The 14,826-nt window shown below is 40.2% G+C and overlaps 1 protein-coding gene across 1 annotated transcript in view; it reads right to left on the minus strand.

Moving 5' to 3' along the window:
- The window catches only part of DNAH6 (dynein axonemal heavy chain 6), a 227,255-nt gene that overhangs the window by 68,862 nt on the left and 143,567 nt on the right, over nt 1-14,826 (minus strand). The window contains exons 59-62 of the mRNA XM_059405712.1: nt 12,512-12,692; nt 7,815-7,994; nt 6,132-6,365; nt 1,304-1,439 (exon numbers count right to left, since the gene is read on the minus strand). Of these exons, the coding sequence (XP_059261695.1) occupies nt 1,304-1,439; nt 6,132-6,365; nt 7,815-7,994; nt 12,512-12,692 (731 nt within the window). The remainder of the gene's footprint in view (nt 1-1,303; nt 1,440-6,131; nt 6,366-7,814; nt 7,995-12,511; nt 12,693-14,826) is intronic.

Below are 14,826 nucleotides of genomic sequence, written 5' to 3' on the forward strand. Positions count from 1 at the left end.
GAGTGTTGTGAAGTGTGTAAACCTGGTGATTCACAGACCTGTACCCCTGGGGATAAAAATATATGTTTATAAAAAATAAAAAATTAAAAAAAAAAAAGATGTTAATAATAGAGGAAACTGAGGCAGGTATATGGGACTTCTTATTCACTTTTTTTGCAAACCTAAAACTACTCTAAAAAATAAAGTCTAATAAATTAAAAAAAAAAAAGAAACTGACAGATCAAGTATAATAAACATTAATAAAATAAATACCACAATAAGTTTGAGCTAAAGGTCACATATGGGCTCTTCTTTTTAAGAAAACACACATGGAACATTATATGAAGTCTGAAATCTAAATAAATTACGAAGAGAGATGCCTGGGTAGCTCAGTGGGTTAAGCATCTGCCTTCAGTTCAGGTCATGATCTCAGGGTTCTGGGATCAAGTCCTGCATCAGACTTCCTGCTCAGCAGCAGGGAGCCTGCTTCTCCCTCTGCCTATCAGTCCCCCTGCTTGTGCTTGCATACAAGTTCTCTCTCTCTGACAAATAAATAAAACCTTAAAAAAATTACAAAGAATCCATTTCATGCAACCCATGAGTATAATTTCCATAACAATTATGATATAATTATATTTATAATTTAATTATAAATTATAAACAATAAAAAGAGTTCCCCCAAATCCTAAATGTTTTCAAACTAAAAGTGTACTTTTAGAACTGACAGGGCTACAAAAAAAAAAAAAAAAAAAAAAAAGAACTGACAGGGCTACATATTAAAATTAAAACTTTGGGGTAAAATTAACATTGAATGTTATAATTCAGAGTACTACCTCTGAGGAAGAGGAGAAGGGTCCTGTGATGGAGAGGATTCTGGGAGGCTGGTATTATTCTAGTTTCTGATTTGGGTGGTGGCTCATAAACTGAGATCGAGTTGGATGCTTAACCAGCTGAGCCACACAGATGCCCCAATTGTACCATTTTGATTTGTGTACTTTTCCATATGTATGTAATCCTTCAGTGAAAAGTTAAAAAACAAAACAACAACCAGAAAACCCATGGGATGCAGCTAAGGTAATTCTTTGAAGTAAGTATATCCCCTTAAAATGAAGATAACAGTAAATATAAAATCTTAGAAATTCATGGGCTAAGCATTCAACTCAAGCATTCAATTGGGAAAGCAAGTAGTTCACATTTTCTTAATAATGAAGAAATTTCCTAGTGAAAAATATTGATATAGAAGAAGAGATTAAGGGAGACATCAAAGTCAGGATTTACAAGCTTGTTTACAATTCCCCACAGCATATCCTTTTTGACATATTACCTATTCGTATAGAAATAGGATGTAACAGTATATATTGTGTGAGTCCTTCAAAAACTCCAAACAATTCTTCTAAGTCACAGCATGCAAACCACATGGCAGGATGCAGCCAGGGAACGTCAGGCTTGGGTGGGCGTTCCTATTAGAAGACAGAAAGAAAATGAGTAATAATTCACAAAGACAGCCACAAAATAGGTTTTCTCCTTGTCTCAGTGAAAAAGCAAGCTCCAACAGCATGTTAAAAATAACTATTTGCCTAGGACAAGGAACTAGATAGGGTGAGACGGAAAGGATGTTGAACCAGTTCTACCTGTAGGCCTTTGCTCAGAAGTGCAGCTGGTGAAGGCTTTCCAGGGTGACATTTGTGGAAAGCAGTTCATCTGGTGAAGGGTTAACATTAAATGTGTGAAGCTGACTTCTAGCCTGTGCCCCAACTCATCACTCCAGTCTCTTTCCACCCTCCAAACAGTCTTCTGTTTTTTTTCCCATGAAGAGAGAAACAGCTGGGATCACAGGCTGAAACGAATCCCTTGAAAATTTCCTGAATATTTGGCCGAGGTTCTATACTACATTTTTAAGTAGATTTACTGAGATACAATTCACATACCATGTAATTCATCCATTTAAAGCATACAATCCAATGTCTTTTAGTAAATTCATAGACTGGTACAACCATCAATACAGTGAATTTTAGAACATTTCCTCTCCTCAAAGAAACCCCCAGATATTCTTTAGCTCCTATCCTCCTATCTTCCCATGCCCCGAGCATAAACAACTACTAAACTGCTTTCTGTCTCTACAGATGTGTCTATTCTGGAAACATCATATAGATCAAATTTCATAATACATAGTCTTTTGTGACTGCCTGCTTTTGCTTGGTTTAATGTTTTGAAGGTTTACTCACGTTGTGATACGTATCAGTACTTCATTCCTCTTTATGGTTGAATAATATTCTATTGTGATGAGCAGACAACATTTTGTTTATTCACTCATCAGTTGATGGACATTGGGGTTGTTTCCACCTTGTTGGTTACTATGAATAATGCTGCTAGGATATTAATGTCCAAATTTTTGGATGGACATGTTTTCACTCTCGTATTAGGGATATTACTTTCTAATTGGTCGCCTCTGGTGGCTCCCTCCCCCTTTTGTTTATCTTCTGATATCAGTCCAAAGTTCCCACTCCACTTTACCTGCCCACGCGTCTTCTGCCCCTGTAGAGATCCAGACGTGTATAATTCTGATCTCAGGCTGATTTCATGAGTGATCGGAGTTATTTGGTAGGTAATCAGCTCACTTTAGGGTACAGGTTGAAACGGCGCCTCCTCCTACTTCCTCGCCATCTTGTCTCCTTTTTGTGGACATGTTTTCATTTCTCTCTGATACACACCCAGGAGTTGAATTGCTGGGTGATATAGAAATACTGTATTTTGCTTGTGGAGCTGCCAGACCATTTTCCAAAGTAGCTGCAGCATTGTTTGCTCTAGTCAGCAGTTTATGACGGGACTGATTTCTCCACATCCTCACCGATGGTTATTATCTTTTTGATTCTAGCCATTCTAGTAGGGATGAATGCTATCTCCTTAAGGTTTTATTTGCATTTCCCTGATGAATAATGATGTTGAACATCTTTTCATGTGCTTATGTATATCTTCTTTGGAGAAATATTTATACAGGAGCTTTGTTTATTTTTAAATTGGGTCATTTGTCTTTTTATTGTGGAGTTATAAGGGTTCTTTATATATTCCTGATACAAATCCTTTCTCGGATATGATTTGCAAATATTTTCTCCCATTCTGTGCATTGTCTTTTCATTTTCTTAAGTTTTCTTTAAAACAAAAGCATGCTTATTTTTTATTTTTTATAAAGTCCAATTTATCTATTTTTTTCTTTTGTTGCTCATGCTTTTGGTATCATATCTAAGGATCCATCGTAAAACATGCAATCATGAGCACTTCTTCCCATGTGCTCTAACAAGAGCTTTAGCTCTTATATTTAGGCTTTTGATACATTTTAAGTTATATATGGTGTGATATAAGGATCTAGTTTTACTGTTTTGCATTTGGCCCAGCTGGCCCCCACCATTTGTTAAAAAGACTACTGTTCCCAATGAATTGTTTTGGCAATCTTATAAAAAATTGGTTGACTATAGACACATGCTTTTATTTCTAGACTTTCATATTTGGTTTCATTTATCCATTTGTCTTTGTGCTAGTATCATACGGTCTTGGCTATTGCTGCTTTGTAGTGAGTTTTGAGATCTAGATCCTTTGCTATTTCATATGAACTTTAAACTCTCTGATTTCTACAAAGAAGTCAGCTGGGATTCTGATGGGGATTTCACTGAGTCTGTAGACCACTTTGGGCAGTATTGCCATCCTAACAGTACTAAGCCTCTAATCCATGTTTGTGGGATTTTTCCCCCCACTTATTTAGGTCCTCAAATATCTTTCAACATGTTTTGTAGATTTCAGAGTATGAGTTTGAGCTTCTTTTGTTAAATTTCTTTCTATGTATTTCATTCTTTCTACTGCCATTGTAAATGGATTTTTTTTTTGTTAATGGATTTTTTCTTAATTGTATTTTCATATTGTCCCTTGCAAGCATCTGTGAGAAATACAAATTAATTTTGTATAATGATCTTGTATACTGCGAACTTGTTGAACTCATTTACTAATTCTAATACTTCAATTATTTTTTAGTAGGTCCCTTAGTATTTTCTATACACAAAGTCTTCTCCTCTGCAAATAGAGATACTTCTTCCTGTCTCATCTGGATGTCTTTTATTTCATTTTCTTGCCTAATTGAGCTAGCAAGGATCTCCAGTGCAATGCTGAAAAGAAATGGTTAGAACAGACATGGTAGTCTTGTTTCTTATCCTACAGAGAATGCACCCAGGCTTTCACCACTAAGTATGTTATTACTGTGGATTTGTGTCCGTGCCCTTTATCTAGGTGAGGGAGTTCTCTTCTATTTATAGTTTGTTGAGTGTCTTTATGATGAAAAGGTGTCGGTTTTTGTCAAATGTTTTTTCTGTGTCTACTACGATGATGATGCAGTTTGCTTTTCTATTCTGTTGATTCTGTTGCTATGTAGCATTAGGATAAAAATGGAAAATACCAGTATTAAGATATTAGTAACTAAATAAAGTAACTAGATAAAAGATACCTTCCAAACATATTTATTAAAAAAATTAGCCAAGAATCATTCCAATTTCCTTGTGATAGAAGAAAAGAAGGTTTAATAAAAAATTTGAGAAGTATCTTAAGATTATTTCTAAGTTTTTTGTTTGATGGCATTTAAAACATATTTTACATTTCTTTTCAAAATATGTGGCTCATGAGAAGTAGCAGGTAGTACTGGAACGCTCATGGGCTTTGGAAGCTCAGGCTTGAATCAGTTTCTGTCATGCGTTAGTTATCTGATTCTGGAAAGTTCTTTAACATCTTCAAGCATCTGCTTGAGAAAACTGTAAATAAGGCCGTTAACAGAATGCTGTGAGAAGGAGGATAAAGCACTGGGAAGAGCCTGGCTGAGTGACCCACTAATAGTCAGCAACAGAGTGAAGTGGGTAGGAGGCAGGCTCTACAGACTGACTTGAGGGTTCCAGCACTGGCACCAAACCCTATTAAGTATGTGAACACAAAAAGTTATTTAATCTCTGTGCCTAATTGTCTATCTGCAGGCTAGAGATAAAATTAGAAACTCACATAAGAAAAATACTGAGAGAGATAAATGAGCTGTTAAACTCTATTAAACACATAGCAAGGGGCACCTGGGTGGCTCAGTGGGTTAAAACCTCATTCTTCTACTCAGGTTATGATCCCAGGGTCCTGGGATTGAGCCCCACATAGGGCTCTCTACTCAGTGGGGAGCCTGCTTCCTCCTCTCTCTCTCTCTTTCTGCCTACTTGTGATCTGTCCATCAAATAGATAAATAAAAATTTTTTAAAAAATTAAAACACATAGCAAGCTCTTTGAAGTGTGAATTGTGATTATGAAGTTAAGATTGCTTTAAGCAAGGATTAATAGAATATGCACATGTGCGAGATGGGCGGGGATTGGGAAGAAAGGATGTCTGGAGGAGAGGTCCTGTCTGGGCTTGTCCTGGGAACATAGGGCACTGAGAGTTAAATAAAAAAGGCATGAAGTCCAACCTCTCAGTGATATGCAGAGGCTCAAATAGTGGCGTCTGCAGAGACCGAAGACGGGGCTCAAGATGGGCATCTAAAGTGGGGCTAAGCTGGAACTGTAGGTAAGAGTTGGGGGGGCTGTTGCTCACTTCTGTGGGCTACCCAATTTTTGGTGTGTGGGTGAGGTAGACTAGTTTAAGCGGCTGGGGCAAGTTCGACAAAAGGATGAACACAAAGAAGGAAACTGCAGGAGAGCTCATATTGCAGTATTCGTGAAGGCGGCAGTTTAGTCATATTAGTTCCTGTGCTTTATAATGAAAGATGTGTCCAGGCAAGAGGGAGTCATGATCTCCCAAACAGTATTGCCAAGTCTGTGAATTACAACACTGATTGAATTTTAACTCTTCATGTTTGTAAGATGGTCAACTTTTCAAAACATGCTCACATCTACTAGCCCATTGGTTACTCCCGACATCCCTTTTGTATAGATGAGGACAGTGCTGCCTAAAGAGGCTACATTTACTAACCTTGCCCAGCTACTGGAGATAGAGCTAAGTGACAGCCTGGCCCCTGGGCCCCAGAGCCTGCCCCGCTGGGCCACATGGCCAAACGTATCACCTTCAGCCATTGCAGACCACTGGTAGGTCCTTGTGGGCCCTATCTAGAATAACATTTACAATCCAAACATGAGATAGGTACCTTTTCTAATCCTGCAGAACCCCGGAGGAAGAAATTCCATTCAGCATCAGTTAAGTTTTCTTGCTGACGCATGATCTCAACACAGAGCATAAAGCTATAGATGAGCTTATGTTGTTCAAAAAGTCCTCTTGAAACATTGACATAAGCAGTTAGAAGAGTTTGTTCCAGCAGTATTTCCAAGCGCTGCTGCAGATCATCTGTCTTTAGAGAAGTTTCAATTGTTGTATTGAACAACTGTGGGAAAGAGAGCACTATCAATGTCTCTGACTTAATTCAATTTCTGTGGAGGAAAAAAAAAAAAAATCCCTGCTCCTCACTCCTTCGCTTCCGGGCCCTGTAGTCAGTGGGTAAACAGCAGCACAGGAGAGGTTACTGTACTATGAAAATGTCTAGAATTCATCCCCAGATTGGTAAGTGATATTTATTTTCTGCTTTCCCTTTCCTCTCCCCATTTTTCAGAAATGAACCACTGCTGAACTCTTGACAGTATTCAGAAAGTATCATCTTGATGTGAGGCGGAACGCAGGAAAATAGAGGGGAGCTGGCACCACCGGTTTTTTCATGTCCTTAACTTGGATTTGATAATCATTTTGGGGTGAGAGACATAAGGGCTCTCCCCCAAGATCATTGTTAGGTTGTGGGACCAATGTGTTAGAATTTTCTCCACAATTTAAGGGAAAGCCCTTGTTAATTCTCCCCAAAGTTGGGTTGACAAAGGGAAATGGAGGTGTTTTTTAACACACTTAGAAGAAAAGAGGACTGAGCTTTCTTTAACAACCTAACAAGAAGCAAAGGAGTTCAAAATCCCGTGAAGATGTGATGCTTAGTGCTAAAATAAAGCATGGCGAACCTTGACACCACTGGTAGCTGAGAGAAACCTTGTGGTGAACGGAGCGTGCTACTGGGGGTGCTCAGTAAGTTCTGCTGTATAAGGAGTGATGCAAACTCGCTGTCTCCCCTGGAAATCTTCAGGTAAATTGACACTGCTTGCTGAAGCTTTGTGACATTGCATTTGCTCTTGGGAGAGATGGGCTGCTGCCACAAAGGGGAGGTGAAAGTATCCTACTCACAAGAAATCTGATGAGATTCAACAGTGAATATGAGATGAAGAAGAGAGACTGTGCAAAATCAAGTCTCACTGTAATATGTGGGGAGTGGGAAGGAACCAAGGACAGGAGAGCAGGGCATGTATGATTTGTCTAAAAATAGTTGGGGAGGTGTGGTGAGGGGTTGGGATAGCCTATTGTATAGAAAGTTCTGGGGGATAAAAGATGCAGAAACCAATTTGCTTAAGGTCAATGCTGTCAGAGACTTGAGATACAGCACAGAAAAATCTAACAGTGGAAAGGAAGTTGGGGTATGGTAGAGATGGTATAAACAAACAGCATGGAACTGTGGCTCTTGAAAAAAGAAAGGCAGGCAAGAAGGAAAACCAACAAGCTAGGTAGCCAAGGAAGCCAAAAGAAAATCTTTCTTTTCTTCCTCTGTAGTTTTCTGTGCATACTGGACACCTGAGTGTTGAGAACACATGGAAGATGGAGGCGCTCTTGGACAGGTAATTCCGAACTCCTAGGGGGTCTTACTTGATAACTAGACTCACGAACTGTCTAAGGCAAAAGTAACTCAATGGGGTTTAAAGGGAAACCAAAGAAATAAAGTTCACTGACAAAACAACACACTTACCTGTTTAAAGTATTTTAACGAATACTGGTACATAGGATCTATTTCTGAGAGGCTCGCAATAACAAAGTACATGACGGAGCCTTGAGTGGCTACTGGGCGGTACTTCTCACGAGCGACATTGATCATCATCTCAGTGGACTCGGCTTCCTTTAGTCTGACTTTAATGGCACCAGAAGTGATCTGAATAAAGATATGAAAACAAGTTCTTAAGGATTCCTTTAGAAAGAAGAAAGATTGTAGGAGCTTTGGAGTATATCCAATTAGGTCTAGGAAAGAAATCAGGATACAGTGAATTAGCGATTATCATAATGAGGAGGTCCCCAGATAGAACAACCGAATCTCAGGACTCCATGGCCTTCTGTATGAGTGACACCTTTTTCCTTCCAGAACATGGAACAGGCAGACAGGAACAGGTGTCACAAGAAGCCCTGACAAGCAGGAACAGCACTTCCCTGAGACTTGACTCTGAGTGATTTCTGGAAGGAAAGCACTAACACAGCACTCCCAGTTGCTCCCTGATGTCCCCGTGAACAGTGCTCACATCATATAGGGTTCGCATAATGGAAGAAGGTATGAAGCGAGAAGGGGCATCCGCAAAACTGCCCCAAAGAGGAGGGTGGAGAGAGGGTGCAGGAAGTGGTATCACGTTCTACTCTGGAGTAACAAGGAAGACTAAGATGCTCTTTCTTTCCCTACTGTTCCCAGGTGTAGACAAAGGGCAACCTGGGGATAGGGTTTGTTTGTGAAGGGTTGTGGCTGTTGTTGGAGATAGTTGCAAGGTCTTTGCTGTTCTTTTGGTTTTCTGTTTTCGGTTAGTGGTTCTGGGGAGCCTTTTGGCCAATGGGCTTTCTAAGGTTCCCTTCTCTGGCTCCCTTGTCTCTCTATATTGCTGCCTGTCTGTCCTCTTCTCCCAACCCCCATTTCTTTCAATTAGATATTCCTGGGTTGGGAGTTTGTTTCTAGAAAGTCAAAGGGTCTAGGGCAGGGGCCATGAAAAATCACTGTGGGCACTGCTGTTCGGTATTGGCTCTATTGAAAGGAGAGCTCAAAGGGGGTCAGACCCCACTGCCCAATAGAAACATAATGTGAGCCACATATATAATTCTATCTTTTCTCAGTTTATTGAAAGTAAACAAGTGAAATTAAATTCAACAATAATTTTATTCAGCCCAATAGAATCCAATATATGTTTTTTGTATTAGCATATAATCCATTTAAAAATTACTGAGATTTTTAACGTAACTATAAAAAAATTACTGAGATTTTTAACTTTTTTTTTTGGATTAAATCTTTGAAATCTGGTATGCATTTTACACTAACAACACATCTTAATTCAGGCTTGTGGCTAAGTTGTGGCTAGGGGCTAAGTTCTAGACTGTCAACCCCTGTCCTCCAAGAGAGGGAAGGGGGGGACTCAGAGATTTTTTCCAGGAAAATCAAAGGCTCAAACTCTCTGTATTGACCACATAGAAGTCTAAGGGGACAAAAGAGGGTAGAGTTGAGTGGAAGACCTTAGTCTCAATACTGGACTCAACTAAAGCATTTACATATGAGTAGGAAAAAGGAAGTTGATATGGGAGTAGTTGGACCAACGAGACCCACCTGCAAACAATTCTTTATTCTTTGGAGGACCCCAAGTCCCTGATAATGAAGAATCCAGGGCTAAAGAGAAAACAAAGTGGACTACTTTCTTCTTTTTGCCAGAGAACACTATACTATATATCTCAGTTGAGCTTAGTAACTACTTACAGATATTATGCCCAAGAGACTTGAGACCTCAGCAATGATTAGGGAATATGACATATATTTTAAAATGAGGGCACCTGTCAGGCTTAGTCAGGGGAGCATGTGGCTCTTGATTTTAGGGTTGTGGGTTCAAGCCCCATGTTAGGGGTAGAGATAATTAAAAAAATAAAATGAGGGTTCTGGGAGTTTAAGGGAGTACAAAGTATAGGCAGGAAGTGGCAGGAAATACAGGCCAGGAATAATCAGTCCTATTACCACCGGATAGAAAGGATATCTTTTTTTTTTTTTTTTTAAAGATTTTATTTATTTGTCAGAGAGAGAGAGGGAGAGAGAGCAAGCACAGGCAGACAGAATGGCAGGCAGAGGCAGAGGGAGAAGCAGGCTCCCTGCCAAGCAAGGAGCCCAATGTGGGACTCCATCCCAGGATGCTGGGATCATGACCTGAGCCAAAGGCAGCTGCTTAACCAACTGAGCCACCCAGGCGTCCCAGAAAGAATATCTTTAAGGCAACTACCTGCAGACACCGAAACCCGCTTACAGAGAAAGAAGGCAGTCAGAACACATGTATCTATCTTATGCCCTGCTGACATCATGATACAATTATAGTAAAGGGATTTTTAAAAACAGTGCAAACCCACAAAGATAGGAAGAGTGGAAGAGGAAATATCAATAAAATTTTGAGAACTGGAAAGCAGAGAGTAGAGTGGTAATGACTTAGCAGATCCAGGAAAATAGATTCCAAAGCTGGCCAAGGAGAAAGCCAAAAGTGACCCAATGTGTAAAGTAGAATCCTCTTCAAAGGCTTAAGAATTAGTGGCATCCCACTGGAAGTGGGAAGGACCTAAAATAATAATTGGTTTATAGACTCCCAAGTCATCTCCCCACCAGTCAGGGGATGTCCTTTCCCCACCCTGACTGAAAAACTTGTTTCATCCCTGGGGAAATTAAAAGAGAGGATTTTTTTGATGGAAGGAAGACAGGGACAGTTGAGGAACGGGTACCATAATGAAAACAAAGAGATTAGGTAAATGTATGCACAATGGATGCTGACACCCTAGCTCTTCTCCTGTCCTCAGCCCCCTAAAATACTTGCACCCAGATCTTCATACTTCCAGGTAATGTAAACACTGGATGTTTAACTGTATTCGGGATATGAGTACAGTGGCAGGCTAGGGGATGGAAAGAGGGTGTGTGTGTTTGTGTGTATGTATGTATGTGAGTGATAAAAGTATAGACAACAGTGAATGTATAAAAGAAAAACTCAGAAAGTAGCAATATGAGTCTCTGATTTAGAGAAAAGATGTCAAACCCCAAATAATCAAAACAAAAAAGATGAACATAGTTGTTTTATGGAGGAAGTCATTAGTGGTAGTGGTGGTGGTGGTGGGCAGAGAGAAGGCAGGGAATGCTATAGCAAACCTTGTACAAATATTTCATTCCTTAAGTGATTTGCATGTAAAGCTTTGTTTGTTTGTTTAGAGAGCATGAGCAAGAGAAGCAGAGTGAGAGAGGAAGAGAGAGAGAGAGAGAATCTGAAGCAGACTCTGTGCTAAGTGTGGAGCCCAGAGTGGGGCTCCCATGACCCTGAGATCATGACTTCAGATGAAACCAAGAGTCAGACGCTTAACCAACTGTGCCACCCAGGTGGCCCATATGTAAGGTTTTGATAAAATATAATAATAATAGATGAGTTAACCATCAACTTCCAGAAGCTAAAAACCAAGGAAGAATGAATGGAAAGAGGATAAAGAGACTGACAAACAAGTGGAGAGAGAAAAGAAATGGGAGACCCAGAATTATTGTTTAAATGCTGAGATCTCAAGAACTGTAGGCTATAAAGAAGTATCATTTTTGATGTCAATGAAAGGTAAAGAATATAACCTTCTGTACTCCATATCAAAGAGGTGTTTTTTTTTGTTTTTGTTTTTGTTTTTTTTAGTAAATTACTTTCTGTTTCTCATGAATGGATGAAAATCATTTTCTAGGCTGTATTCCCAGTATACTTTTAAAATTGTTTGAATGAGAAACAATTTAGTACAAGATTATGTGTTTAACTTTATTGTACTATCGTTGACATTTTTACTGAGCACCAGTTATGTACAAGGCACCATGGTTAGCCCTTGGCGGAGGTATCTCAAGCGGAGCTAGTCACAGACTCAACAACGAATTGAACTAACACGAGGCTAACATGAGATTTAAGACATGGGATTGGATAATGGTGACATAAGGTAAACAATGTCAAGGGTTGTAAGAGGGTCAGGTAAGTTGCTACAGGTGTTCCAAGGAGGAGATTAATTCCAGCTGGGCATACCAAGGAGGCTTCCTGAAGGAGGTGATATTAGTATGACTAAAACTGCTTTTCCTTTCAACTTGTATCCTGTCCCAGTTCTTTACATTACATGCTTGATTTAAAAAATGCAGTCAATGAGGCGCTTGGGTGAATCGGTGGGTTAAAACCTCTGTCTTCGGCTCAGGTCATGATCCCAGAGTCCTGGGATCGAGCCCTGCATCGGGCTCTCTGCTCCACGCGGATCCTGCTTCCTCCCGTCTCTCTCTGCCTGCCTCTCTGCCTACCTGTAATCTCTGTCTGTTGAATAAATAAATAAAATCTTAAAAAAAATGCCGACAAGACAAGAGGAGCAATTGTCTACAATTTACCTCCTCTTCCACTGTGGTGTGAAAGGTCCTGCCAGCTGGGCTCACTCTTGAACTACCCAGGCAGCCCAGGTGTGGCCGCCATTCTTGCTGTAAAAGACTTTGTAAGGACCCTCAAAAGAGACATTTGTAACTTCTGAAGCAACACACTTTCTATAAAGTGTGTTGAGCTACCCAGGCAGCCCAGGTGTGGCTGCCATTCTTGCTGTAAAAGACTTTGTAAGGACCCTCAAAAGAGACATTTGTAACTTCTGAAGCAACACACTTTCTATAAATACTAAAAATATTTTACTTGCCTTCGAATCCTGGAGTGTGTCAATAAGTTCTTCATTGTCCAGAATATTTCCTTCAGATGTAAAGAGCATTCTCAGGATTTTCTCCTCAATAGTTTTCAGTTGGTTTTTGTCAGCATTGATCCTCACAATGAGCTTGATTCTTTGTTCTTCCAACTCGGGTTTTTCGAGTCGTACCACATCACTGGAACCAAAGTTGGAATACTTAAAATTATGGCTTTATCAGTGCCCTGAAGTTGCTTCTATTTTTCTTTGCTGCTCAGCTGAGTACTAATGCCACTAGCCAAGACCTAGTGTATAAGGCCCCTCTTCTGCTGGGTTTGCATGGTGGCTATTCACTGAATGACATGTTAGTTGTGATTCTTTACCTTGTATTTAAAAACTGACACCCAACCACAGTCCCCATGGCTTCTGCTTATCTTCTCTTCAGAAAGCCTGCTCAGTGCCTGATCTTCCGAATCACTCAATTTCTGTTTCTAATGCTTGCTTGTGCCAGGCTGAAAATGGTGCCTGGCACTTTTTATGGGAGATCCATGAAGCGAGTCTTGCCTGGGTCTAATAAAGGGCCCTTACCAGCTCTACCCCTGTCTAAACATGTGAACTTAGATCTCCCTTCACTTGTGCTTTCCCAATTTGCTCCCAGCCCTATGTTTGTAGGAACTAATCTTTATTAAGCATCACTCTGTGCCAGGCACCCCTCTCAGAGTTTTATGTAGATTTTCTTGGAATTCTCTGAATGCTCCCTGTGAGGTGGGCACAGCAGCTGAGGGAACAGACCCTAGTGGGTCACCTCCTGAGCTCACGTGGCTCTGAGAGGCAGAGCTGGGCTGGCACCTGGCTTCGCTGACTCCAGGGCACGTGCTTTACCCACTAGGAAGAATGGCCTCGTCGTTCATTTGTTATGTACAAACCGAGTTCAGAAACTTTAAAAGTTATTATATGAACACCATTTACATCTCAAGTCCCTTTGCTTAAATAATTTTTCCAGAAGAGAGGAGTATAAACTAGAACCCAGAGATTCTGTACTCTACACCGGAGGCTCAACATTCTCACTTCCCGGGCACTTGTCCGTGTCCACACAGTCTAACATGCTCACATGTGATGCAACTAAGCAGAACTCTTCATGGGAGCACACTGGTATGAAACGGTTCAGCCATGTCCTTAGAACATGTCTGTAAAATGTGCTGAAATACCTTTTGTCTGGAAAGAAGTTAGCTTAGCAAAAGTTAAGCAAGTTAGCAGCTGCAAGAATAAACTCCTAAAATAAACAAGGAAAACCAGACTTAAACTCAGTGATAATAGGAATAAATCAGGATGATCTTGACCCAATTTTGACTTGACTCAATGAACCTGACAACTTATTTTGAACATGGGTCTAAATAATCTTCTCCTTCAGCATTAATGTATTTACACACACACACACACACACACACACACACACTCATACACATATCTACTCACACATATAATGAGTTTTTAACCATGTAATTGTTATTACTTCAATAAATCCTTAAAATTTATTTTATCTCATAAGCCTCTTGGCTAATTCTGATCATTACCATTGACAATTCATAATCTCATTTTTGGGAAGTAGAGATTTAATCACAGAGTGTGCTGAAGGAGAGTATTTAATTTTTGAGGTGGACAAATGTAGGTCAATTAAGTACACCAAGAAAATACCTGGAGACAAGTAAAACAGGAAAGCTATATTTGGGAGCTTTTCTCACATCTCAAGGAAACCACAGGATGACAGACTTCATTCACTTGCCCAAGATTGGAAACCCCAGTGAAGGGGAAGAGGCAGGGCCACACTGAAGGCCTGGCCCAAATCATGGTTGAGAATTAAGGGTATATCCTGGATGTCCTTGAGAAGACTGTGAGCAAGTCTGGCAGCTAGAGAAGTGAGAAGAGATGAAGAACCTGGTCATTTACTTACTATCACCTTTATGACTGAGGACTCATGAGTGGTGCTTTCACACATGAAAATGTTTTCTTTGTGCAACGGCGTGGTTGGAACTAGAGGGCATTATGCTGAGCGAAATAAGTCCATTAGAGAAAGACAATTATCATATGATCTTTCTGATATGAGGAATTTGAGAGGTTGGTGGGGGTTGTGGGGGGTAGGGAAGGAAAAAATGAAACAAGATGGGATTAGGAGGGTGACAAACTATAACAGACTCTTAATCTCACAAAATAAACTGAGGGTTGCTGGGGGGTGGGGGGATAGGGTGAGGGTGGTTGGGTTATGGATATTGGGGAGGGTATGTGCTATGGTGAGTGCTGTGAAATGTGTAAGCCTGATGATTCACAGACCTGTA

The sequence above is a fragment of the Mustela nigripes genome, chromosome 7 (assembly GCF_022355385.1).
Source record: "Mustela nigripes isolate SB6536 chromosome 7, MUSNIG.SB6536, whole genome shotgun sequence".
Lineage (NCBI taxonomy): Eukaryota > Metazoa > Chordata > Mammalia > Carnivora > Mustelidae > Mustela > Mustela nigripes.